The following is a 27,553-nucleotide window of genomic DNA, read 5'->3' as shown; positions in this document are numbered from 1 at the left end:
TTGTACCCTTTGACCCCCACCGCTCACCCCTGGCAACCACCAATCTATTCTCTGTTTTCATGAGTCCAATTTTTCTACTTTCCACATATAAGTGGGACCATACAGTATTTGTTTTTCTCTGTCTTGCTTATTTCACTTAGCATAATGAAAGCTCCATCCATATTGTTGCAAATGGCAGGATTTTCTTCTTTTTATGGTTGAATAATATTCCATTGTGTGTGTGTATATCACAATTTCATTATCTATTTATCCATCAACAGACATGTAGATTGTTTCTAGTCATGGCTAATGTAAATAATGCTGCAATGAACACGGAGGTGCAGATATCTCTTTGAGATAGTGATTTCATTTCCTTCTGATACGTACCCAGAAGTAGAATTGCTAGATCATAAGATATTTCTAATTTTAATTTTTTAAAGGGACTTTCATGCTGTTTTTTATGCTGGCTATACCAATTTATATCCCCACCAACAGTGCACCAGGGCTCCCTTTTTTCCGCATCCTCATCAGCACCTGTTATCTTGTCTTTTTGATAACAGCCATTCTAACAGGTGTGAGGTGGTACCTCATGGTGGCTTTGATTTGTATTTCATTGATGATTAGTGATAGAACCTTTTCATGCACTTGCTGGCAAAAAATCAACACATGGGATTACATCAAACTTAAAATGCTTCTGCACAGCAAAAGAAACAATCAACACAATGAAATGGCAACCTACGGAATGGGAGAAAATATTTGCAAACTGTATGTCTGATAAGGGGTTAATATCAAAAATGCATATTAAGAACTCATATACCTCAATAGCAAAAAAAAAAAGGCCAACAGCTATCCTTTTTCCAGCTTGGAGCCACCTTACCACAACATTTGTTGAGGTATCAGGAACCTGTACTTCTATTAACTGCCCTTGGTCTTGAAGCTGAGTACTGTTTGTGGGTGGGATGAGAAAGGAGCAAGCATTGAATGCAGGCTGAGTAACTGGCTCCAGTAAGAAATGGTGTTAATGTTTTATCTCTTCTGAAACTGTGCATGAATAGAACTCTTCCATCCCTTGCCAAAATTGAAACTTTGATATTGTAACAAATCAGTAAACCGTCCGAATTTTATAATATTTTAAAAATAAAAGTGTTTCTCCCACATTCAACATATACTTAGATAAGGAGGGCCAAATTTAGATCCCTGTCATATATATTAAAGGATCATTTGTAATTAACGAATTGTAGGTGCCACAACTTAAGAGAAACTATTTTAAAACAACTCAAGTCTTATTTTTCACTTTTTTTTTTTTTTTTTTTGGTATAGGTCATGCAAATGACAAACTGTGTATGCTGAAGTCACATAATTCAAATTATTAAGGCACTGGTCACTTTTTTCTATGAAAGTAAAAACCAGAAGGAAAAAAACAAAGTAATTCTTTGCTCTCTAAATGCCCACCAAAAAGAACTTCATTCAATTAATCCTAAATTGATCAGTCATATAGCACTTAAATTTCTCTGATTATTGAAATCTGTTAAATCATGCTTTCTTCATTTTATATTCGTAATTTGTGGTTCTCCGTAACTTTAAAATTTGAACATATAAATTTTATAGACATAATTTGGTCTATATGATGTTTATCAGCATGGACTAAATTGCTAAAAGGGGTGACATGCCCCAGGTTATACTAAAGAAGGATTTAGGACGAACAAAGGACTGAGCGCTTTTTTTCTTGAGTTCAATTCCAGTTACCCAAGTCTCAATGAGTCAGCTCTTGCAATATGGTTGTTTGATTATAATTTAGGTCTTAGTCACTTTATCTTTGCTAGCTGTTAGTTTGGACGGGTTTATACTGCTAACAATACTTACCATAAGCTCTGGGTATGTTGGCCGTTCTTTGGAATTCTTCTTCAAGCTTAAAGAAAAAAAAAATTAGTCACATTAAAATCTAGAAACCATCTGTATTTTTACTAGACTAGGATTTCAGAACTTGTAGATAACTAAACAACCACCTTTAAAAACGTACTGAAAACAAAGACCTCCTATCTTGACTTTCCTCTTCTGTTACACTTATTTTAAATCGCCCTGGGTGTACCTTAAGGAGAACAATAGGAGTGTGTGAGTGTGTGTGTGTGTGTGTGTGTGTGTGTGTGTGTTTACTTTCCTTTTGATACCTTACCAATGACATATAAACTAGCTTTTCTGGTCTACAGCCATTGTATTTCAAAATACATATCTACTTTCCTACAAAACAATTTTATTCCACACCCACTGGCAAAGAAATCGGCAGGTGTTTCTCATTATATATTTGTTATCTCTTCACTATCTTCAATATGTGGTTCTCCTTGCTTCTGGCTCCCCTAAACGTACAATTTGCTTTTGTGTATTTCTAACCAAACCTGCCTGAGATAGAAGCAATTCACCCACACAATGGCTAAGGGGACACTACTTGTTTGCGACCTCTTTGCTTTCTCTGAAAGAGAAAGCTCGCTCAGCCAGCGACTAAGCAATTACTCTTGTTAGGAATACTTTGCGGTCGTGCACTCCTGTCAGGTCGCTCCCACTCATTCAGCTGTCTATATACACAGACATTTTAACAACATTTGATGTTGGAAACGGTAATAAAACTGCAGTATGAAGAGACCAACCTCTCAGCCCACCTCTGTATCCACCCCTGGCCTGAAAATGGAAAACACAAAAGAGGCGGTTTATTTGGGGTTGCGATCCCAGGTTACAGAATGGAGAAAAGGATGATTTCAAAAACTGTGGTTTGCAAGGCCACCTGCAGACTCCCCTGCGCACTGGGTCACACAATCATACATGAATGGAAAGGAGTTTTGCTTGGCGCTGAAGGAAGCAAAACAGGATGGATCATTAGGTTGCTGGGATTTTGTGGTAACGGCTCATTTTGAATACATGAAACCTACTATGTGTGACAGGAGCTCTGCTCTACCCACATGGCCTAACAATTATGAGAGGGGTGGGGGTAAGGTGTAGAACCGTAAGGAAGGAAGTGAAATAGCAGAGACGCCTGGAGAAACTGTGGTTTAAAACAAAACAAAATGGAAAAAAAATAAAAATAAAAAAGGAAGCTTTTGAACCAAAACAACTTAAAGCAGCCTACCAGTTTATTCCAGGCAATTCTGTGGGTAGAAGCCAGGGAACCTGAGACAGGGCACAGGTAGATGTGAGGAGAGAAGTTTCAACCTGGAACTGAGGGCAGATCTAGGACCTAGTAACCTCAGTGACCAGACAACCTATGAGAGAAAGCTTCATCTCAACTGAGGATAAAAATAAGAGCGAATTAGAAAGAGGAATTATCAACTGTCAAAGCTGGATTGATATGGAGAGGTGTGCCTGAGAGAAATGAACGAGACCTTGTCACTCCCACTTATGACTCTGTGTGTCACCATCTCCTGAGACTCTACAGGGCTCTACTGGTGATTCTCAAGTGCAGGTGATTTGCCCTCCACGGATATTTGGCAATGTCTGGAAGCATTTTTGCTTGACACAATTGGTGGTTGGGGGTTGGGACTAGCATCTATAGGTAGAGGCCAGGGATGTTGCTCAACATCCTATAAAGCACAGGACAGTCCCCACAACAAGGAATGATCCAGTCTAAAATGTCATTCGTGCCGAGCTTGAGAAACCCTGGGCTCAGTGCACTTGGGTATGCCTCCTACCTTCTAGCCCCTTCTCTGAAATGAAATTCACTTAGAAGCATCTCCAGCTGACTTGTCTGTCATTTGGGCACATTTTCACCACTACCAGCCCTCCCTACCCCCACCCCAGGCAGCAAAATGTCTTCCTTTTAAGTTCAAGAGCTACTACACCGAAAAAGAAACACAGCAGAAGAAATGTGATCCTGGGAGAGTTGCTGACTTGCACACAGACCCTAGTAAAAAAAAAAAAAAAAAAAAAAAAAAAGCAGGCTAATGTACAAAAGCCCTGAATTTCCAGCTATTGTTCAAAGCAAATAAAAAACCAGAATGCCTTCTCTATAATCGGAACAATTTAACTTGCTAAAATCAATAATGAAAGGCACAAATGCAGTATTCAATCCACACTCAATACTGAAGTGGTTGGTTTCAGGCGTCTCTGTTTAGACAGAACATGAGTCAGTAGTCAGACCCTAACTCTACTAGGGATCAAAACCCACTGGAATGATCGTGAGGAAGAAAAGCTTATTTCTCAAATGGTAAAACAATGGTCTGTTTTACCAACCAGAGATCTTTGCGATGCTGCTGATTCTGACCTTCTAATTAGCAGATAATGAAATAATAATCTCTCTTCTCCTCAGGTAGAACTTAAAACTTCCCTTTTTTTTTTTTTGAAAGGAGAGGTAATTTTACGTCAGGATGCCTTATCTTTTCACTTCTGGAAGAATTTAAGAAACATCTCTTTAATCTGTATAAAGAAAATGTGGGCAAAGTACCCCAAGCTGGTCCCTCACGAAGTGTTAATGATTCCTAAAATCTCAGAGATTGCTGACCAGTCGTCTCTTTCTTGACTTACGGCTCCTGATTAGAAAGCTCCAAACTTACCATAAGCACTACTGTGGAGTGTTGATGGAAAATACTTACACAGCAAACCAAGGCCATTTATTGAATTAACATAACTGATAGAACCCATTCTCTCCATGTTTTAAATTGAGAACGCTTCAAAACATGGGCTAAGAATAGCAAAACACTCGGGATAAGGTCAGAAGAGAAAGCACATTTTCCATGTTTAATAGGAAGTGCTTGAAAGTCGGTATAAAATAACAACTGTGGAGTTCAAAGCTACACCAATGTCTTTTTGGAATTGAGTCAGACTTTGGAATTTTCAAGTGGCTTGTCATTTTCAAGCGTGCAATTAGCTAACTGCCCTAATTCCTCTTCCAAAGGCCACAACACACGCTCCTGACCGTAGCTGACACTGAAACGCAGTTTCATGCTGTCTTGAGAATTGCTAGCTTGAAGTTTGTGCTGACCAGAGGATTTCTGCCTATTTGAATTCCCCCCTGATCGTTTCCAAGAAGGGCTATGTGGTGCATCCACAAAATAAACACACACTGGGCCTCTGAAGCCATACATGTGTCATCAGCTAAATAAATATCCAGTGCCTCTTTTTACTGTCCTTCCTCAACAAGTTGGGAACTATATTTGATTGTCTCTGTTGTATACTAGCTCCCGAGTCAGATCATATCAATGTTACGGTAGACCGCCAACACACTCCAACATGCCATAGGGATGGTCAGCTGGGCACTGGGCCTCTGAAATCCATCTGAGAAAGCAAAAAGGAAGTCAAGCCATTCTGGCACTCCTCAGCATGCTGGTTTCCAGTGACTTCCTTCAGTCCCCAACCTGTGAACCTATAGGAAGAGGTTGTGGTGAGAATTTTAAGCCACCGTCTTGAGAAACTCATTTGTGAAGCCTTCCGCAGAAGTAGAACGTGCAACTTTAGTATCAGATTTTCTGGTTATGAAACCCAAAACAAGGCCTCTGTGGTCAGTACTACTCATCCCAGGAACCCTTTAAAACCCCTATGATAAGAAAGCCACATGTGGGGGAAAAGAGGAAAAGAATATCAGTCAGTGGGCCTCTTCCAAAGTAAGTTCACGCAGGAAGGGTATGTAAGAAATCATCGCATTTTTTTCCTTCAAGTTCATAAGGAATAGGTGCCTTAACTTTTTCATTTCTCCACCCTTCCCCTCACTTTAATGTTTTTCTGATGTTATGGCAAAAGAAATATATCAGCTGGACCTCTGGGCCCTGGATCTGACTTTGGATGTGATAGGAGTGCCCTGTAAATGCTTTCTACTCCACCCCACAAACCACAACATACTGTTACTGACAAACAGCGATCAGAGGAGAGTCGTACCAAGCTGATTCCCTAGATAAAGGTGTACGGTACATAGCACCACTGTGACGTCATCAAATGCTCGGTGGGACGCATGCCATGAAAGGCCACAAATACTCTGATGGTTTACATGGGCTATGACCAACACACCCTTGCTCTTCTAGTTCTACATTTAGCCCAGAGACAGATATAGAAGATAAAAACATAGATGTATGAGGTGTGATCAAAAAATACAGTGAATGTTTAAATCTTTTAAAAAAAAAATATTACATTAAGAGACACATTGCCATTAGTACCCCTCAAAATACTCCCCCTCGCTTCCAACATATTTATCCCATTGTTCTTGCCACTTTCTGAAGTCGTTCTGGAAGTCCTCTTTTGTGACTATCTTTAGTTGTGCTGTCGTGACTGCCTCGATGTCCTGAATCATTTTGACAATCAGGAAGAGCCAGAAGTTGCACAGTGCCAGATACAGTGAATAAGATCGCTGAGGACACACTAATGTTTTCACTTGACAGAAATTGCCGTACCAGAAGCAATGTGTGACACAAAGCATTGTCATGATGTTGGATGATTTACAGCACATTTTAAAACACATCTCCTCTCAACCGTAGCTCACACCCAAATAACTGCACGGAACCAGCTGAAACTTGTCACACACTGTGACTAAGGTTCGAAGCACCACTTCCCACATTGAAGATGCCTGCCTTTCGGTTGGATGGCACTCAATAGAAGCCATTCATCATATGATCACAACGGAAAGGCTCCATGTCACACATCATTTCTGATATGACAATTTCTGTCAAATAAAAACATTACAAAAAAAAAAAAATTACAGTTTCATCCACCTTATTCACCGGATCTGGCACCGAGTGACTTCTGGCTCTTCCCCAAAGTCAAAATGACCACGAAAGGTAAATGTTTTGGATCGATTCAGGACACTGAGGCAGCCACCACAGGGCAACTAAAGATATTCACGAAAGAGGACTTCCAGAATGGCTTCAGACAGTGGCAAGAATGATGAGGTAAGTGTGTTTGAAGTGAGGGGGAGTATTTTGAGGGGGATTCATGGCAATGTGTCTTTTATGGTAATACATTTTTATTTAAACATTCACTGTATGTTTTGATCACACCTCGAATCTATCTTGAAATTTGAGATGAAATCACTTTCCAAATCTATAGTCCCCTTCCCCCACGTAAGACAAAGAGTTGGGGCTTTTTGAGATGTTTTAAAGGATCATAGCCTGACCAGGTCCTAAAAATACAGAAAACACATATGGGTCACTCAGAAGAGGGTCCTTTCATGAATATATTCGTCTCTCAAAAATACAGCTTTATACATAGGAAAATGGAGGAACCCCTATAAAAGGGAATTAACACTCAGAGGCTATATCCTTCTCTTTATGACAAAACAGAAGAGGTGCCTCTTAGGTTAAAATCACTTTTCCATTCTTTCCATCCAGTTCCAGCTCAAACTTAAACTATCAGCAATAAGACAAGTGAAATAACTAGATTGCTATTAGGGGGCGGTATGCATCTGTGCGCTAATACATATGAAAAGTAAAATTGCTTCCATAAAGATCTATGCCCTTCATAAAACCGTTCTTAAAAAATCAACACCGTTTTTTTGAAGCATTTGACAACTTTTCCAACTCAATCTGCTTCAAAATAATGGTCATACTAAGAGGGTATCAAAGAAAATATACTGGTGGTTTATGATAGGCAAAAAAACTATTGACCTGGCATCTGAAATAGGAGAGCCTGCACTCAAAAAAATCCAACTGAGGATAAGTAAGGATGTTCATAAAAATTCAGAACTACTGCTCCCCTACGACTTTGCAATTCACAAAGCAATAAAAATGACTCACTATTTCACACAACTGATATTCTTCAGTACTAGACTCTACAACACTGAAAGTTTAAAGAATGTATTCTTTGATGACTTCAAACTTGACGTGATTTGAATTGTATTTCTATTATTATTATTATTGTTATTATTACTATTTTTAATTATTATTATTTAGTAAAGCCCATAAGCAAGCCAGACTGACTGACCTGAATATGAATGAAATGACACAGAATTAACAGTAGTAACAGAATTAACAGTTTCAGAAAAGCTGGAAAATGTCTATGGCTCAAAAAATTTTTAAATTTATGAACTCTAATAGCTAGGACTAAAATCAAGAGAAAAAGAGAGGGAAACAGAGACCTGGTCATGGGTGGAGGCGGGTAGATACAGGGTGGTCACTATATAAATACCAATAATACAAGTATTTGGAATGTTCACAGATGTGTGCATACACTGAAATCAGAGAGCATTTATTTTCAAGGTTTTCATTTTTAAAATATCTGTAAAAAAGGTTTAACCCTCTGATGCTTTAGGGGAAATTCTAAGGAAGAGAAAGAAATAAGTAAGTAAAAGAAAAAGTAATTGAATGATTTTTAAAAACATGAATTGTAAAAGAAAAGCGGCTTTCTGCACAGGAAGCAGTTGATAGTGGGTCCACAGATCACAGGTCTAAATTAGGGGCTCTCACCCCAGCCATACATTAGAATGATTTGAGAACATCTGAAAATACTGATATTCAGTACCCTCCCCAGACCAATTAAGTCAGAATCTGAGGGTGAGGCCCAGGCGATAGTACATCAAAAAGCTCTGTCGAGTTTTATAAATGAGCAGACAGAGTTGAGCAACTATTGGATTCAACTGGTGATTCACAACAGATAGCTGAGCTTTCTAGAACTTTTCACTGAAGGCCTTGTTCTTACCAAAGTTTTAAGTACCCAGAATCTTGGGAAAAGGGGACAGCAGGGAGAAAGGTTATAGGGGAGAAAGACTGCTCTAGATAAGACCCTTCCCATTACCACCCGTCTTGAGAACAGTTGGTCTGAACGATTCAAGAGGACTCATCCCTTTTCCTATGTGAACGTAAAACATTTGAGAATAAGGAGGGGAAAGTTCTTGAATCCATAAGGCAAAATCATAAGCCCGTCTCAGCCAGGCAAGTGCACCCCCACATCCAGCATGCTCACCCCACAACATACTGTGTAGAATACCAGAGCCTTTACATATAGAGCCCAGGGCTCCAGCCCCTCTCTGGCCATTCAGTCACAAACAAAAACCAAGAACGATAGGCCATCCTCATACATCATTAGGGAAAAGTACGTCATACGGGGCCTAGAGCTAACGAAAAGCCAGACAGGCCTTAGTTTCACAAGCAACCAACAGTTGCTTCGTCTCATCATGTTTTCCAATAAAAGCTATATTCAGAACACCTCCCCCAGAGTGTGGAGGCCAAGGAAGCCATACTCTCACACAGGCTTCAGAACTCCAGCAGCAAGAGGCCAGAATTGCTCCTCTCTGAGGGTCACAGTTGGGCTTGTCACCATCTCTGATTCCCCATCCTTCCCCGTTTCTCATCTGCCTTTGCAGGACGCCCAGATGAACTAACTTGACTCCATTTGGGGCTTCCCTGTTGGCAACACCTGCAATGATCATTCGCATCAAGTTATATTAGGCAGCATGGTCCCTGTGCAGAAAGAAATCACTAGATTTTCTGGAGAAAACTATCCCCTCTCCTACTTTCCTTGATTCCACTGGCAATTTCCATGAAAACAAAGTTTACAGCATTAGTATGGCTCCTTTTATCTTTACCTTCCAACTGTCTTTAGATCCCCTTCTCAGACCTCTCATGCTGTCCATCGTACCACATAGGCACCCATATCCACAGGTGGCGAGTGCTCTGTAGGAGGCAACCTATAAAACACTACCGCTACTTTGCAACACTTCCAGTTACCTATGTAACACTCTTCTCATTCAGAGTAATTCTTTGCATCTTACCTACTCCCCACCCCTAGACCTCCATTGGGTCCTACCATCTTGTTCTATGCTCTAATCCAACATCCAATTGCTTAACGCTCTCGTAAAGGAGTTTCTCCTTTTTGTGACATGATGCATGATATTCTTTCGGCTTGGAATACCCTTCCCTCCCCTACGTGCCTTTCACTTTGCAAATACCTCACATGGTCTCAGCTCAGGAGGTAGCTCCTCCAGAAACTCTGTCCTCATGCCTTTCCTCTGAGTTCCCTAAATGCCCTATCTCCATCACTAGACCTGCCATAATGTACTATAATTATTGATTAAGGACACTCCCCCTACTTGATTCTGAGCTCAGTGAAGGCAGGGACTAGACAGAGGCATCTTTGTTGCTCCTGCACAGAGGGAACACTCCATACGTGCTTTGGGGATGAATGTATGCATGATGGATTAAAACCGATGGAGGAAATTCATGGGAACTCCTCTTCCCTCTTCTTCCTTAACGCTGGCATCTGGGAGATGAGGCTCTCTTACCACTGTGAGGTAAAGTCAACAAACTCTTCGGAGAACTTGTCTGCCGGGAGTTGCGGCGATGGCTCCTCTACCACCTGTTTGAGCTGCTGGAAAGGAGTTCCCCACGAATCATAGGGAAACCGAAGGATGGCCAACTCAATCTACAGGGGGAGAGGAAAACAAGGCAATAACAACTTAAATAGCACTACTTTATGGAATCCGCTGTGTTTTCTTTCAGCAGAACCAGCAGAAAAAACAATGGTGGAGTTCAAGTAACACTGGGAGGGGGGAAGGAATAAACTCATAATATGTGCTCTCGCAATTTCCCCCCAATTCCTCGTGCTAGGGATTTTTAAATATTATATCACTAAGCCTACTTGAAACGGGGCTGTCACTAACACCCACTGTGGCACTTAATAAAATTTCAAGCCAGTAGCATTAAACTTCTGGATATAAAGCAACCAGGTTTTGAAACGTTCGGTCTGAAAAGTAATATCACCCTAAGACTTTTACAGAGCTGTACATGTGCTGCCATCTGCAGGTCCCTTGCTGGAATGGAAAAAACAAACAAACTTAGGACCAAATGACTGATCTTTTTTTGGATGTGAGTAAAGGCCACTCTGCTGTTGTTACAAGATCCTATGTTTTCTGGGCAGGGATGTGAAATAACTCACGGGATTTAATCAGCTGCTATGCCTGGGAAAGAGCCAGGACTACGGTGGATAATTCCAGACCTTGGTGATACACAGAAAATTGGTGCGCAAGCAGAGTTATTAATAAGGCACTAATCGTAGAACGTTAAGGCTGTGCCTAATGAAATGATCCCATTTATCATGTATTTTCACTGTGTCTGACCTCAACAGCCAAGGCTTCTATCGTAATCATATTCTGGGAAGCAGAGCCCCTGCCCTAGGTAACGCAGTTCTATTGGGGTCCATGTACATTCTCACTCTTTGAGTGGCTTAAGCTTCTTTGTGCCTCAATTAGAATAATTTACTTTTAAGGAAACCATCAGGAACTATAGTTAGACCCTCTGATTTTAGAGATGAGGACAGTAAGACAGGCCACGTGACTGCATCGTTAACTCAAGGGCATCCAACTAGTTAGAGGGGGAATAAAAAGAAACGCTGGGTTTACCCAATCCCAATTCAGTATGGCTTCTACCCCATCTTGCAAACAATTGTCACTCCAAATCTCCTGCTATCTCAGGCAGGAAAGGGAGCCCAGGACCAGCATGCATGGCATTTGCCTCTTGGTCTCAACGTCTGTCCCACTCCAGCGCCACACCCAGAACGCCCCAGTCCACGACAGTTATCACACGGTACCATTGTGATCCCCAGACTCCAAATGTCCGACTTCACACTGTAACCCTTCTGGTTGAGCTCCGGGTTTATTCTTTCAGGCTGGAAAGAAGACAGAAAAGGACAACTGAGTGGCATTCTTAGCTCAGTAAAGTCTCTGGTGGCACCAGCTGCCAACTGAGCCGTTTTAAGCTATTAGCACATGCCTCCCAGGCCAAGAAGACCCACTAACTACAATAAATACTCATGTCTCCACAATTTTTCCTTATTCTACATTAGTCTTTTCTTGGAGACAGTAATGGATCAAAGTCCCCTCACAATTCAAAACTAATTTCAATAATGCCTTCGGAAGAAACAGGATATATGTGCTACTTTTCCAGTCTAGAATGTTCCTTGTTAAAAACACCAACAGTCCAGAACTCAGTAAAAAGAACTAACACGAGTGACTGCACTACTGCCTAGTGTGAACAGATAGAAACAACCTTTAGCTAAATAGGGACAGGAAGCTTTTTAATTCCAAGTACAAGTCCATTTCAAAATAGAATACAGTAGAAGTCCTTTAAGTTAAAGGGGGTCCCAAAGTCTCTGCTAACGACAATGAATCCTCACAGCTATAAGTTTCTCTCAGGACTAACCTACCTGACTTATTTGGGTAATTTAAATTCTACTTACTGTTCTATACTCAACAAACGAAGTCACATTCCCCTGCAACTCGGTATGGGAAATTGTGTGGGCTGTATGTATCGTTTACATAGTTGCTCGGATACTATCCCTTTTTACTTGATTTTTTAAAAAAATAATATATATGAAGCAAGGGACCAAAGATTTCAGACAGGAAATATTTAAGAAAAAAGGAGATGCAGACTATATCTTGCATCTTTGGCACATTTCAATTTGCCCTCTGTAGCCATCCAATTCCTATTTCCAGGCACGGTTTGCCACCTCCAGATGCTGTACTTACAGCCATGTATGGTTTGCATCCTGCATCAATAGTTTTAGCCACAGAGTCCACAAGGTAGCCACTGATTCCAAAGTCACACATCTTCACTTGGCCCAGAGCGTTGATCAGCACATTGGAAGGCTTGACATCTGAAAGCAAGAACCATGAAGCCATCATCCCAGCCTGTTTTGAAGATGCATTTCTCTACCACCAGAGGGCCTGAAATCTCCATTTTTCCTTCACCTCCCTTTCCCCACGCCCAACGTAAAAGTAAATGCCATCCCTGACTCAGTTACACATTTCTTATTGCTTTCACCTTAATTTTCTATTTCATGGTTTGTCCTTCTTGTAGGACTGTGAATCCATCAGTGGAAAGAATTGTTTCCTCTACTTACTTTTTCATCTTTGTTACCCCCATCACGTAGTAAGAACGTCAAAAATTATTACTGCATCAAATGCCCGATTCCATGGGCATAGCCTGAATTATGCAAGATGAGTAAGTTCTAGAGATCTGTACCACATTGTCCCTATAATGGACAATACTATAATGTACACTTAAAAATGTGTTATGAGGCTAGAGCTTATGTGAAGCGTTCTTATGACAATAATGTTTTAAAAGCCCAGTTCATGATGATCTGTTGCACATTTAATGAAGGAATAATAGATCATGAAATGAAAAGGCATACTGCGACATAACCGTACACCAAATACAATCAAAGCAACCAATTTTGATAAAGCCTCTGTAAGAGGTGTATCAGAGGTCACACAGTGTAACTCATCATAAACCCAGATACTCCAGAGCACAAAGCAGGTCACAGATATGTACGTAGATGAACGGGTATTACTGAACAGTTCTGAAGTGAATCCTTCAGCCTGGAAAGATATAATACGGCTACCCCTACTCCCAAGAAGATGAACTGTTGTTATCTCTGGATGACAGAATTGGAAATTGTAGTTATTTTTTTCCCTGTGACACTTTTCACAAAGGACATGTAATCAGAAGGAAAATGCTATTCTAAAAACTTTTGAAATTATCCTTTATAATTTTTCCCTTCAATGGCATGGCAGATACACACATTTCATTTCATGATTTTGTAATTTTATATATATCCTCTCATGTGAATGAAATATTTCATAGTTTTGAAATACACCCTTAAAAGTAAGTTTCACATTTGCTGGTAACCCACATTCTTCTTCCCATCTGGATAACATTCCATCCTCTGGTCCTCCTCCTCCCCTTCCTTCTTCCTATTTTTCATAATTACAGTGATAATAAGCATACTGTTGGTGGCATTTCACATTACTTTCAGACTCAAGGAATGTAAAAATTACCAAATCACAATGCCCTATTACCTATCAATATTTTCCACCAATTTTTCGAAAAACCTAGCTGAGTATCTCTCTCTTTCAAGAAGATTCCCTTGACTATGGTCACCAGTGTGAACCATCTCCCTGTTTTATAGTCTACCTACAGTACTTCCACATTTGGTACTTTCATATTTCTATTGTGTTTCTATGTGTTTGTTGTATATTTGCTTTTATTGCCCTACCAAGAATTCCTATGTAGAATTTTAATAAGAATATGTTTTCTTCTCAGATACTTCTCGGGGCATCTATGATAGTGCTGTAAAAGTATGATGCTGTATGATGCTAGAAAAATGATCATCAGAGATAAATAGGTGAATACACGGATTGATGAAAGATGGCAGAATGTATACATGGATGGATGGATGCAGAGATAACAAGTCAATAGGAAAGAAAAAGGAAGGAGGGGAAAGAGGAAGAGACAAATCTACCAATTTGTTTTCATTTTATCCTGCCTCTTGCTGTCTGTAAAGGCTGTGCTGTATACCAGAACTTTCTACACTTCAATTTGCACATGAATTACCTAGCAATCTCATTAAAATGCAGATTAAGTTGGTCTTGGGACCCATGGTTCTGCTTTTCTAACAAACTCCGAAGTCAATATTGGATGAATTTTTATCCTATTCTCTAAAATTCTCCATGGGGTAATCCCACAACTCTGATCGTTAACAGGTGAGTTATAGTCAATTCAGGTGTAATATAAAGGCCGGTCCTCAGACAAGATAAAGAAAAGCTACTTATATGATTTGCTATCCAGCCGCAAGGGAAAACCCCTCGGTTCTCTAGCCTGCCTCAATTCCACTGCCATCTATTTGGGTAGGGGTGGGGATGGAACTCAAATGAAAGAAACAAACTTTACAAAAGGAACAGCCAGGTAGCTCCATAGATGCTTACCTCGATGAATGACAGACAGCTTACTGTGTAAATGTTCTAATGCTTTTACAATCTGCAAGAGAAACACAAGGTAAATTTATGCCCCCCATCACCGAAAAGAAAGTGAATGGTAAGTAAATCCAGGTTTATTACCCCTGGCTTCAGGTCACAAGGTGAAGTATTTTCTCAAATAGTGGTGGTCCTAGCCAGGAAAATACTCAAGAAGATACACAAATTGGATTCCACCCAACAGAAAGGACTATATCTTACAGTAGAGAGGACGTTTCTCACTCATGTAGCTTGTTCTTCCTTTGGCCTCCAGAATTTTTTTCTCTCCACCCTCCTGAACCTTAATAGCTTTTCAGGGAGAAAACCTTCATTCCATTTCATTTTATTCTGTTTCCTTCTATGTCTATTAGTTCTAAGAAAACATGCAAAAACCTACAAATGAAAATTAGACTAACATCAGAATACAGGCACGAGGAATGTGGTCATTGAATGCACTGCTTGCTTAGAGGCACTCAAACTGAGAGTTCGCCAAACCAAGCCAGTGGTAGAATCTTCTACCCAGAGCTCAGAAAGCAAAGCATTCATTTATCCACCCATAGACACACTATTGCATTCAACACGTACTGGATAAAAGCTATGCTCCAGGTAGTATTGTCTTGTACTGGGGATACAAAGACACATGAGGCCTAGACGTCTCACATTCTCCTTGTAGAGTTCATGATTGTACTCACAGATACTGCTATTTTCCCTAAGATGTCCTCTGGAATTGTTTGGCCTTTATCAATCACTTGTTTGTAGAATTTATCTAGCGATGTATCCATGAGCTCCATGCAGATCCAAACATCACCCTGGAGACCGATTGGTTCAGAGATTGTTAGAGAGCATGGAAAGGGGAAAAGAGGACACAGCTAACACTTGTCAGGAAGAACTATTTCTTGCCTAAGTTTTTGGAAAGAATGTAAACTGTCTCTTCAATATCTCAAAGGGTGTAGACGGGTGGCTCAGTTGGTTAGAGTGAGACCTCTGGGAAACAAGGCTGCTGGTTCAATTCCCGTATGGGCCAGTGAGCTGCACCCTCCACAACTAGAATGAAGACAACGAGCTGCAGCTGAGCTGCCATCGAACTCCCAGGCGGCCGGATGGCTCAGTTGGTTGGAGCGTGTGCTCTCAACCACAAGTTTGCTGGTTCAATTCCCACATGGGATGGTGGGCTGTACCCCCTGCAACTAAGATTGAACAATGGCAACCAGACTTGGAGCTGAGCTGCACCCTCCACAACTAGACTGAAGGACAACGACTTGGAGCTGATGGGCTCTGGAGAAGCACACTGTCCCCAATATTCCCCAATAAAATTTTTTTAAAAAAGATCTCAAAGGAATTTATAAACAGGGAAGATTATCTCCAAAGAGCAAACTAGCAAACAGCCAAGCAGACCTGGCATGTGATCACCTACTTACATTAAGGAATGAAAACTAGCATCTAAATACTGATAGAAACAAGCGACAGAATGCCAGACATCCAAGCATTTACTGTGACTGCCCTCTAGGAGTTAAGTCTAGATGCCTACCCCACGTCTGACCTCCCACACGAAGCACTGGCCATGGTTAATCAAAAGGCTGGTTTTAGGAGTGAGGTGAAGCATCATAATCCTTATCACAGCAAATTGAAAAGCAGACGTAGAGCAAAGAGATAAACATAAGTCTATGTGGTACACAAGCAGCCTACATAAAGCTCATCAAGTAGCCAAAGGCTACAATATTTCAAATTTTAAGGAATCTATCCAAATCAGTCTACAATCAATCGATATAGACAGTGCTGCCAAAAGAGACAGACCAAAACAGAAAGGAGGAAGGCAGGGAATCTCAGTGTCTTTAATAGGGTTTACCACATTTGAAAATACGCTAATATCCAGCCAATTTTGCACCAGCATTTTATGTTATCAATGCATGAGCATAAAACTCTCTACAGGAGACATGCCAAACAAGAAAGAGCACCTTAGCTGTGCATGGTATTTATGTTATCCGAGAAACTTCTTTTTAAGTTATCGTTCTCCTCGGACTTCGAATTGAAGAATCACCTACCTCCCGGAAGAGTGCACCATAGAAGGTGACAGTAAAAGGGCAGTCCACTGTCCTCATGGAAATATCCAAATCCATAAGTAGCCTTTTCTGCTCCTGGCTATTTACGGTGGCCCGGATTCGCTGGATGGGGATGCATGGAAAAACGTGTGGTTACTGCTCTGAGGATGTCAGTTAATAAGGCAGGGACCTTAACCCTTTTGCCACAACATTTATATCTGAATGAATATAGCCGAAATTTTTATACATAAAAATAATATCATTTACATACAAAGCAGCTCAAATTGTTATTACTAAATGCATAAAACAGTCAAAATATTAACTTTTGTTTTTTGTGGATTTCTGACACATTTTGGGGGGGGGGACTTGAAATCAATGCAGCGAAAGAGTTAAGAGTCCCATCCCAAAACAGCACAAAAATTTACAGCACAATTTCTAGCAAACATCCTTTCAAATACCCACCCTACGTGATTAGCTATTTGTAACAAAAGAAAAATAAGGATGACTGTTATTCATTTGACTTCCCAACTAATCCTCGGTAAGAAGTAAATTGATAATATATTTTGGAAAGTGTGCAAATGTTTGGGAATGCTTTTATTTCCACGTTGTAAAAACAATCTGGTTTACTGTATTATGTCTGTTTAGTGCAAAGAGGCCGTAGTATTATTTACTTTGTGGCGGAATTGGGGGTCTTACAAAAAAAGCCAAAAACCCCTCTTTGGGAACAAGTAAGAATACTTCGACTAAACAGCAACGGTAAGAGAATGGATACAGCTGTGGGAAACAGAAAGAAATCAAGCAGAAATGGAGAAATCCTTCATTCCCATCCTAGTACTTGTGAGAGAGCGAAACCTGTAGCCTTACAGAAATACAATTATTTCATTAAATCACAGGAACGATGTATTGCTGGGCTTTCACATTTTTGCAGAGTCTGTAGCAGAACAAACTGAAACATCTACAAGCTAAGGGAAAGATATCGCCACTGTCCAAAACCAAAGGGATCCAAGTCATCTGACCATCCACATTCCTAACGGTGGCCCAAGTCTAGTAATTCATCTGGAGATGGCAATTCTCCAAGGGATTTCTAGCATCTACTCAAGAAATACACAATGATTATACATTTCTTTTTGTAAGTGTAGAAGCTATGCAAATTCACTCAAGATGTGTTTTACCCTCCTGTTTTCCATGAATGGAGACAATTTTCTCCCTTAGTTCTGGTTTCCTGATTTTCAGGGACTAGTCTTTAAAAGAAATAGGATATAGAATAAAAGAGACTTTTGAGACATAACAACCAAATGCAGTAAGTGAACTTTGGTTTGGATTCGAATTTGAACTACCAACAAGAAAAAAAAAAGCAAACTTTGAGACAATCAAAGTAATTTTAATTTGGACCTGGTAGTAGGTGATGTTAAGGAAGGATTTTCCCACACATTTGGAGGGAAATACTGTTCCCTACAAATAATCTCTTCTGTTTAGCCCCATTGAAGATGGTTTTGCTTCTATGGAAAGAGCTGCTTTGCAACTGAGGTGGACAAACACATACACCACAGACAGAAAACATCTGGGGGAACATCCACTGTGTACCTTCACCGCCATGATCTGCCCACTGGGTACGTGTTTCATCTTCTCCACTACCCCATATGCACCTCGTCCCAGTTCCACAATAGGCTCCAGGTCATCTGCCTTCACCTCAAAGTTCTTCAAGGAGAAAAACAACACAATAGGAAAAAGAAAAAATGAATTTGATGTAAACCACATTGTTCTCTCTCTGGTTTCTCCCACTTCTAAGGATTATTCCTGGTCCGGAAGCTACTGGCCTAGAAGCTTTCCCCAGCAGCCACTGAAAGCAAAAAGGGTTGGGAGATGTTTAGACTCCCACAGCATGCCACCTATGTGTCACAGACAATACAGAATGCCAGCGCTAACTCAGCTTCCAAATTGCTCAGTTTAAGCGGTTCTTGAGCCATGCCTCCTTCAATACATGTGTAATCCATTTGCTGACTGATGGCAACTGGATCTATGCGTGCACATTAAGAAATACACCCCGCCCTCCAGAGAATCATCTCCTCTCCTCAAATACCTTCCTTCAGCACCACAAGAGCTTGATTTCAATTCGACATTAAAAAATATCAAGCGCTCCATACAGCAGTTCTCTTTAAATTCAAACTTTGTGACCCATCCCGACAGCATATTACCGAAAATAAATTTTTCAAGGTGCACTCAGAAAGCATACATATAAAATGGTCACGGTATTAACTGGCAGGCATGACTTTTCTCACCTGATTTCCAATAGAAATGCAAGCTTTAGAGTCTAAATCTCGAGGTGGCCTAAGAAACAAAAAAAGGGAGAAAGAAAAAAACATGAGATTTGAGTCAAATATGTCTTTCCAAAACCATATGTGACTATAGAGGTTTTTCCTTAGAAATAAGGTGGAAGTTCATAAATGAAATAAAACAGCATGAAAGTGTTAACAGTACGGTATTTGGAATAAAACACATTTGGGTGTACATTACTTAATCTCTCTGAGCTTCCATTACCTCTTTAGCATGAGGATATTAGCATACCTACCTCAGGGAGTAGGAGTGAGTATTAAATGAGATATTGTGAGGAAAATGCTTAACTGACTGCCTGGCATACAGTAAACACCCAATAAATGTGAGCCATGTATATAGAGTTACATAGATAATTATACTATTCTAGTGAGCCTCAAATTTTTTCTTTCATCCAAGAACACTAATGTGCCCAATTATCCCAGTACTTGTCCCACAATTTTTAAAGAAACAATAATTGGCATAGAGTTAATTCACAAAATTCATAGACCGTAAGAATCCCAAATCTATCTAAGTCCCTGCTTTTAGAGAAGGAAAAAAAGGTCCAGAGCAGTGAAACGACTTGCTCAAAGTGACAATGAACCCAGGTGCCCTGATATTGAGGTCAGAATACTTTGTGTTCTACCATGTTGTCTAACTCAGTTGTGATATTTCTTCTCTACATTGTGTACACACTATCCAGGGGTCATCTCAGCAGCCAGAGGTTTGCTGATTTTGTGTCTCCAGAGAGAGCACGTAGTCACCTCACGTGCGCTTATGTCTACTACGTCGATACCGCCTGGGTTGATGTCAAGCTGCTGAAGAGAAAAATGTTTGCCTTTGGCTACACACCTAACCAGGAGCCTCGAAAAGCATTTTCTTGAAATAAATGCATCAAAAGCATCACAACAAAAGCAGTAAATGCCAAGAAACATACTGTTAATAGGATCAAACAAATAGAGCAACTAAGGGACATTCCATGCCAGGACTGTGTCTGGAAAAACACAGGGGAAATGGAAGGGAAGATGAAAGGAAGAAAGAAAAGAATCTTTTGCCAATTACAACTTTCCCCAACCCTAATGTATTATAATTCTACCCCTTCTGCTGAAACTAAGTCAATAAGACAATAAGGGAAAAGTAGACATACAGACACAGATATAAACATGAATCTAAGGTTTGAATGGCAAGCATTCCCTCGCCTTGAAATCTTTGAAATGCACAGAATGACTAAAATGAGTTTTTCTTTACTAATTTAAAACCACAAAGTGGAAAGGAGGGAATCTCGAGAGAGCACACACACACACACACACACGGCAGTAATGTTTTTACATATCTTGTGATTCTGAGTAGGGAATTTTTCTTCAGCAACACTTTACAGAGGAATTAAATTAGTAAAAATCTGATTTCTCATTCTTAAAATTTCCAAAGCTATTTTTCTCTAGTTGTCACAATTTGTACGATTTGCAGTGCAACTGAAATAAAGACAAATATTACTTGAAACATGAGACTAATATAAACAATAAAAAAATAGTTTGCAATTGTTCAGCACCCTTCCTTTTAAAACAACAGAAGCAGCAGAAAGATTACTAATTATTTGGGGCTAGCTTCGCTTTCTTGCCATCCAGTGAGGGCACTGGGTAAGACCTCTTCCAGGTTTGAAAGTCTACCACGGCTCTGCAAAATACTGCCTGTGGCCCAGCTAAGAATGATTTTTACAAGTATAAAGGGTTATAAACCCAAACAACAAAAAATATCTGGCGGAAGCCATTGTGGCCCAGGTAGCCTAACACACAAATATTTACTACCTGGCCTTTGCAAAAAAAGTTTGCTGGCTCCAGCTTTACCCTCACTTTGCGTTATACGCCTACGTCATAACCGCATAGGAGGGCTTCGTGCCATTTTCTAGGCTGAGAAAAATGAAACCCAGAAAAACCTCAGTGATTTTCTGAAACCGTACAGTCATCAACAGAGCTGAAAATAAAACTCCCATCACCTGACTCTCAGTCTTGACCTAAGGAGGGAAGGATACATGCTGAAAATTGGGTTAAGTGCTTTGCCTGCATCTCATTTGTTATTTAACACACACACACAGACACACACACTCACAGACACACACTCACACACACACACACACACACATACACACACATACACACACACACCCCCTACGAGTACCATTATTCCCATTAAACCCAGATGAGTTTAATGAACTTGCTGGCAAGTGGGGAAGCCATGATTCCAGTCCAAATCTGATTGAATCCAAGGACCTTGCTCTCAGCACCCAGGCCTCCTCTAATGAAAATGATCAATCCACCCAAGCCTCGGGCCTGTGGGTTCATCACTTTCTGCCAAAGGCATCAAATGATGGGGCCAAGACTGACAGCTCGTACTGGATTAGTTGACACTGTTCTGTCCAAGGCTGGGCACATTAGTTTGCCTGTGGCACCGAGTCTCTGTAGGCGGTTTATACTGTGGGTGGATGTTCTCTGTCACTTCTTCAATATTTTACTCTGCTGGGGAAAGAAGCTTATTACAAATTCCTTGCCTGGAAGACCAAAGGTATTCCAAAGGTCATCTCATGTTACTATTTTATATGAACAACTAGCTTTGGTTTATTATAATTTTTGATAATGCAGCATGAATAATCCATTCAATGGTCATTATTACAATTATTCTTCTTCTATGCAACAATATTTATTCAGTATCTCCTTAGGCCAGAGACTAGGCTAGACCCTTTACATAGAATATCTTCTTTAATTTTCACAACTCTTAGAGGTATTATTCTTTCTATTTTAATGTGAAGAACTGACATTGAAACAGACAAAATAATTTAAGGTCATTCAAAGAGATAGTAACATTAGAACCCAGAGCCGCACCACGAAGACCTCTCAACTGCAGAAGTGAAAGATCCTGCCTCTCATTTCATAGCTATGTACTGTTTGTCCACAGTCTCTACCAGCCTAATATGTGTCTATGAACATATACTTGAGAGTCAGAGCCCTGAATCTGTATGCCAGTTCCTGCACTTAATAATAATAATTAAAGTGGAGTAATAATAACAGCAACACTTGGAGGTATCTTCATTGAGAAATTACAGTGGAACAGGCTCTAGGACATCTAATACGGATTATGACATCAAATTCTCATAGCAACATCATTGCTTGTTCCTGTTTTTCAGAAGGGGAAACTAAGGCTTAGTAGGGTTAGGTAACTTGCCTAAGGTTTCCAATCAAATTGTGAAGTTTAGATCCCAAAGACAAACCTAGGCATTCCAGCACCAGAGTCTGAACTCTTACCAACAAGGCTACGTTCGAGTGCTTTGAGCAAGATACCTGACCCTTGTACAGGTCTTTTTTCTCACTTCTAAAGTGAGAATAATAGTAACTGCCTCCTGAGTTTCTTGCGAGGGTTAAATGAAATAATACTGATTAGCACTGAATTAATTAAGAATTAGTTACTGCCAATCAAGTGAGGGGACACCTCAGAAACCTGAGTCAAAGACACCCTGGCATCAGTTACTCAGAAGGAAAGCTCAAGCAGAGGGACCACACACATGAAACTAAAGAGAATGGAGTTCTGTCCAAGGTTATTTATTTTTGTGTCATATGGCAGAAAGAGGCAGGGTACAAATGCTAAGAGTCACCAAGCCAACCTCAAAGAATTGCCAAGAAAAACTCAAAATGTGGAAACTAGTTCTTTAGCAGCACAAATTTTAGCTCAGCATTAAAATAACAACAATAATAATATGGCTAAAGAGATATGGTCTACAATAATGAAGTGATGCTCTTGGCTTTACACAGTGAAACAGGAAAGTACATTCAAAGTATATTCCACCACATGAAGGAAAGACAACATAGAAACTACTTTGATCCTTGCATGGCTTTTTATTCATTTCTTTATTTCAAGGAAGGATTTATGGTGGTTTTCAAAAATTCATAAAATACAGAAAATTAATACAAATTAGAAGAAGTTGAACAATAGACACTTTTAAAGGGAATATAAACAGTTGGGAGGTTGATACAAAAACATGTCCCAAAGGAAAAACTAAAGATAAGAGCAGAAATCAACAAAATTGAAAACAGGAAGATAAAGAAAAACAAAGTTGGTTCTTAAAAAAAAAAAAAAAACTCAATAAACTTAACAAACCTCTAGGAAGAGAGAAGACACAAATTACCAATATCAGGAAAAAAACAGGCTATGTCACAACATATCCTGCAGCCATTAAAGAGATATTTAGGAAATACTATGAACAACTTTACTCTCATAAATTCAACAACTTAGAAGAAATGGACCAATTCCTTAAAAACCACAAACTACCAAAACTTATCCAAGATGAAACAGATCAGCTGACTAGTCCTATAACTATTAAGGAAATTGAATTTGTAGTTAAAAAGCTCCAGAAAAAGAAATATCCAGGCCCATTTTTTTTCACTGGAAAATTTTAGCAAACATTAAAAAAATAAAAAGAATTGCATATATTGAATAATTTATGTTGTACATCTGAAACTAAGATAATGTTATATGTCAATTATACCTCAAAAAAATTTTTTTAAGGAATCACAACCCTACAGTGTCTACCAGAAACTTGAACAAGGAGTTCTTACCAACTCATTTTGAGGCGAGTATTACCTGAATACCAAAACGAGAAAATAACAGCACACACCAAAAAAGAAAAAAATCTTCAACAAAGTTTTAGCAGATCAAATCAACAATATGTAAAAAGGTAATACACCATAACCCAGTGAGATTTATTTTTGGTATGCAAGGCTAGTTCGATATTTTAAAAATCAATCAATGTACTCCATATCAATAGGACAAAGAAGAAAAATCTATGGTCGTATCAACTGATGCACAAAAGAGTATTCAACACACATTCATGACAAAAACTCTCAGTACACTACAACCAGAGAGGAACTTCTCCCACCTCATAAACAGCATCTACAAAAACCTAACATCATGCTTAATAGTGACAGATTAAATGCTTTCTTAGATACAGAACAAAGGAAGGTCACCTGCTCTCATTAATCTTATTTAACATGCTTGCCACTGAAATAAGGTAAGAAAACAAAATTTTAAAAAGTACTGTTTAGGGGTGGCCAGTTGGTTAGAGCGCAGTGCTCATAACACCAAGGTCGTTGGTTCAATTCCCACATGGTCCAGTGAATTGCACTCTCCACAACTAAATTGAAAACAACGACTTGACTTGGAGCTGATGGGTCCTGGAAAAATACACTGTTCCCCAATATTCCCCAATTAAAAAAAAAAAATTTAAGTACAGTTTGGAAAGGAAGAAATAAAATGATCTCTATTTGCAGAATGTATGGCTATCTACATATAAAACTCAAAGAAATCTACAAAAAACTGGAAATAATAAGTGAGTTTAACAGGACACAAGATCAACAAAGAAAATCAACTGCATTTCTATATACTGACAATGAACAAGTGGAAATGAAAATAAAAAATGGAATACCATATATAATTGCTCCCCCAAAATGAAATACTTAAGTATAAATCTTAATAACACCGAATGCAGACAATCTGTATGATAAAAACTATAAAATATTGATTTAAAAAATAAAAAAATCTAAATACTTGGAGAAATCTACCGTGTTCATGGATTGGAAGACTCAATATAGTAAAAGATGTCTATTTTCCCTAAGTTGATCTATATGTTAAATGCAATTCCTATCAAAATCTCAGCAAGTTTACTTAAAGATATAGATACGCTTATTCTAAAATAATATGAAAAAAGAAAAGTCCTAGAATAGCCAAAATAATTTTGAAAAACAAGACAAAGTGGGAGGAATCACTTTTCCCAGGGTACAGGCTTACTATATAGCTGCAGCAATCAAGACAGTGTGATTTTGGCAGAGGGATAGATACACACATCCATATAACAGAACAGAGAACCCAGAAATAGATCCAAACAATATGCTCAACTAATATTTGACAAAGGAGCAAAAACAATTAAATGAAGGAGGGCTAGCCTTTTCAACAGATAGTGCTGAAGGAATAAAAAGTCCATTGGCAAAAAAAATAAAGCTCAATCTAAACCTGACACCTTGTACAAAAATTAAACTCAAAATGTATCATGGACGTAAATCTAAAATGTGAAACAACAAAAATTCTAGTAACGAACACAGGAGAAAATCTGTAGAACCTGGGACAAGGCAAAGGGTTTAAAACTTGCCACCCAAAGCATGATCTGTACGAGGAAAAATTGATAGATTGGACTTCATCAAACTGAAAGGACGAAAAGACCAATTACAGACTGGGAGAAAATGTTTTTAAATCACGTATCTGCCACCTCCTTGTGTCTAGAATGGATAAAGAACTCACAAAACTCAACATTAAAAAAACAATCTAATTATAAAATAGGCAAAGATGTGCACAAACATTTCACCAGGAAAAGATAAATGGATAGAAAAGAAAAACCTAAAAGTATTCAACATCATTAGCTATTACAGAAATGAAAATTAAAACTATAGTGCTATATCACTATACTTCTATCAGAATGGCTAAAATGAAAACAATGATACAGTTGGCAGGGTTGTTGAGAAGGTGGACCATTCACACATTGTTGGTCAGAATGTAAAATGATCAAATCACTCTGGAATCTATTCTGGCAGTTCTTTCAACACTAAAAATGGACTTACCATATGACCCAGCAATTACACTCCTGGACATAGATCCCAGAGAAACAAAACATATTTTTATGCAGACATTTGCACGTGAATGTTCATAGCAGCTTTATTCATAAAGCTCCAAACTCTAAAGTATTCAGGTCTCCTTCAAAGGTGAAAGAGTTGAATAAACTGTGGCATATCCATAGCATAGGATGGTACTGAGCAATAACAAGGGACGAACTATTGATACACACGACAACTTGAATGAACCTCAAGGAAATTACACTGAATGAAAAAGGCCAATCTCAAAAAAGACACATGATTCCATTTATATAACAATCATGAGCTAACAAAATGGAGATGGAGAAGAAGTAGTGGTTGCCAGGGATTAGGGACAGGGGTTAGAAGTGTGTGTGGCTATAAAGGAATAACAGGAAAGAGTCTTATAGTGTCGATACAGTTGAGGATCCTGGTTAGGGCAGTGGTTTTGTAAGGCTACCACGTGATAAAACTGAGTGCGTGCGCACACACACACGAGTGTTTGTGTTGCTGGTAAAATCTGAATAAGCTCTATGATTTGAACCAATGCCCCTTTTTTGGTTTGGGTATTGTCCTATAGTTGTGTTGTGTTAACACTGAGGGGGAGGGCATAGCTAGGGGAAGGGTTTATGGGACTCCCCCGTACATATGTTTGCAACCTTTTATGACTCTACAATTACTTCAAAGTAAAAAATTTTCCAAGTGTACCCCATAAAGTCCTACACAGGTAGTGTAGAGAAGCCACATACTGGACTCTACACTCTTGAGAAACCACTTGGAGAGGAAAAGTTATTAATTACAGAGTCCACAGGTTCGCAGGAGAAAAAAAATAACCAGAGGTCCAAAAAAGCAAAAATAAAAAAACAAACAAAAAAACCCTCAATCTTGGTAGTAGATACGAAGAGAACGGCAGATGCCCACAAAAGGAACAGTCTGACTTGAGTTTGGGCCTTGAGCTACAGTCCAGAACCCTGAAGAATAGCCTTCCACTCTGCTTTGTCCTTAGAGGTGGGTTCTTCAGTGGAAAGTTTGTGTAGGATGTACGAAATGTGACAGATTCATTTTTACTAGCACATTCCAACACCAGGGCGTGCACTTTTCTGATAGGATGGATGACAGTTAAGGTCAAAAACCTTTACAAGGAGAGGCAATTTGTAGAGAGGAACAACAGCCTTAAAACTCAGGCTTCCACTGGGATGGCCCCTTTTATTTGCTCTGCCTCTCTGATACGGCTGCTGTGATTTTTTCCCTTATAACTTCCATTCTTCCCATACTCACACTTTGAGAGGTGGAGACACCTCCAGCTGGAGACGAGGGACTCTCCCCCTCCCCACCCCAAAGAGAGACAAAGAAACAAGTGGGAGCCTCAGAGAGTGTGTGTCCTGGTTCGTTAGGACTTGAGCTTACTTGGGGATTTGGGCCAAAGCCTCAGCTCATAAAGAAGTGTTCCTTTACCTCATTTTGCCTCCTGTTTATATGGGATAGGATTTAGGTGTCAGGATGCTGAGTGCTCACCAAATACCATTTTCCATCTCAACTCAAGTTTTATAGTAGTTGCTCTCACAACGATTTACTTGTTTGCTCAAATCTATCCTATTTCCCCGAAAATAAGACCTAGCCGGACAATCAGCCTTTGGTGCGTCTTTTGGAGCAAAAATTAATAGAAGACCCAGTTTTATATTATATTATATAAGACCCAGTCATACAGTAAAATAAGACCGGGTCTTCTATTAATTTTTGCTCCAAAAGACGCACTAGAGCTGATTGTCCGGCTAGGTCTTATTTTCGGGGAAACAAGGCAAAAAAGGCCAAAAGTCCACATCCAGGGACCTTTCTGGACTTACACAGGGCTCCTTCTGCCAAGTGCA

The 27,553-nt window shown here is 39.5% G+C and overlaps 1 protein-coding gene across 3 annotated transcripts in view; it reads right to left on the bottom strand.

Annotated features, from left to right (window-relative positions):
• MAP2K6 (mitogen-activated protein kinase kinase 6) overlaps positions 1-27,553 on the bottom strand; it is a 110,782-nt gene that overhangs the window by 16,500 nt on the left and 66,729 nt on the right. For all 3 annotated transcript variants that reach the window (XM_074320883.2, XM_019732990.3, XM_088802344.1), the window contains 9 exons: positions 18,990-19,038; positions 18,295-18,408; positions 16,714-16,833; positions 15,364-15,480; positions 14,645-14,696; positions 12,407-12,534; positions 11,470-11,547; positions 10,166-10,305; positions 1,843-1,888 (listed from right to left, as the gene is read on the bottom strand). In XM_074320883.2, the coding sequence (XP_074176984.1) occupies positions 1,843-1,888; positions 10,166-10,305; positions 11,470-11,547; positions 12,407-12,534; positions 14,645-14,696; positions 15,364-15,480; positions 16,714-16,833; positions 18,295-18,408; positions 18,990-19,038 (844 nt within the window). The remainder of the gene's footprint in view (positions 1-1,842; positions 1,889-10,165; positions 10,306-11,469; positions 11,548-12,406; positions 12,535-14,644; positions 14,697-15,363; positions 15,481-16,713; positions 16,834-18,294; positions 18,409-18,989; positions 19,039-27,553) is intronic.

This window comes from Rhinolophus sinicus, chromosome 12 (assembly GCF_057876585.1).
Source record: "Rhinolophus sinicus isolate RSI-liver-muscle chromosome 12, RSI-T2T, whole genome shotgun sequence".
NCBI lineage: Eukaryota > Metazoa > Chordata > Mammalia > Chiroptera > Rhinolophidae > Rhinolophus > Rhinolophus sinicus.
This window is presented reverse-complemented; position numbering and strand designations above follow the sequence as displayed.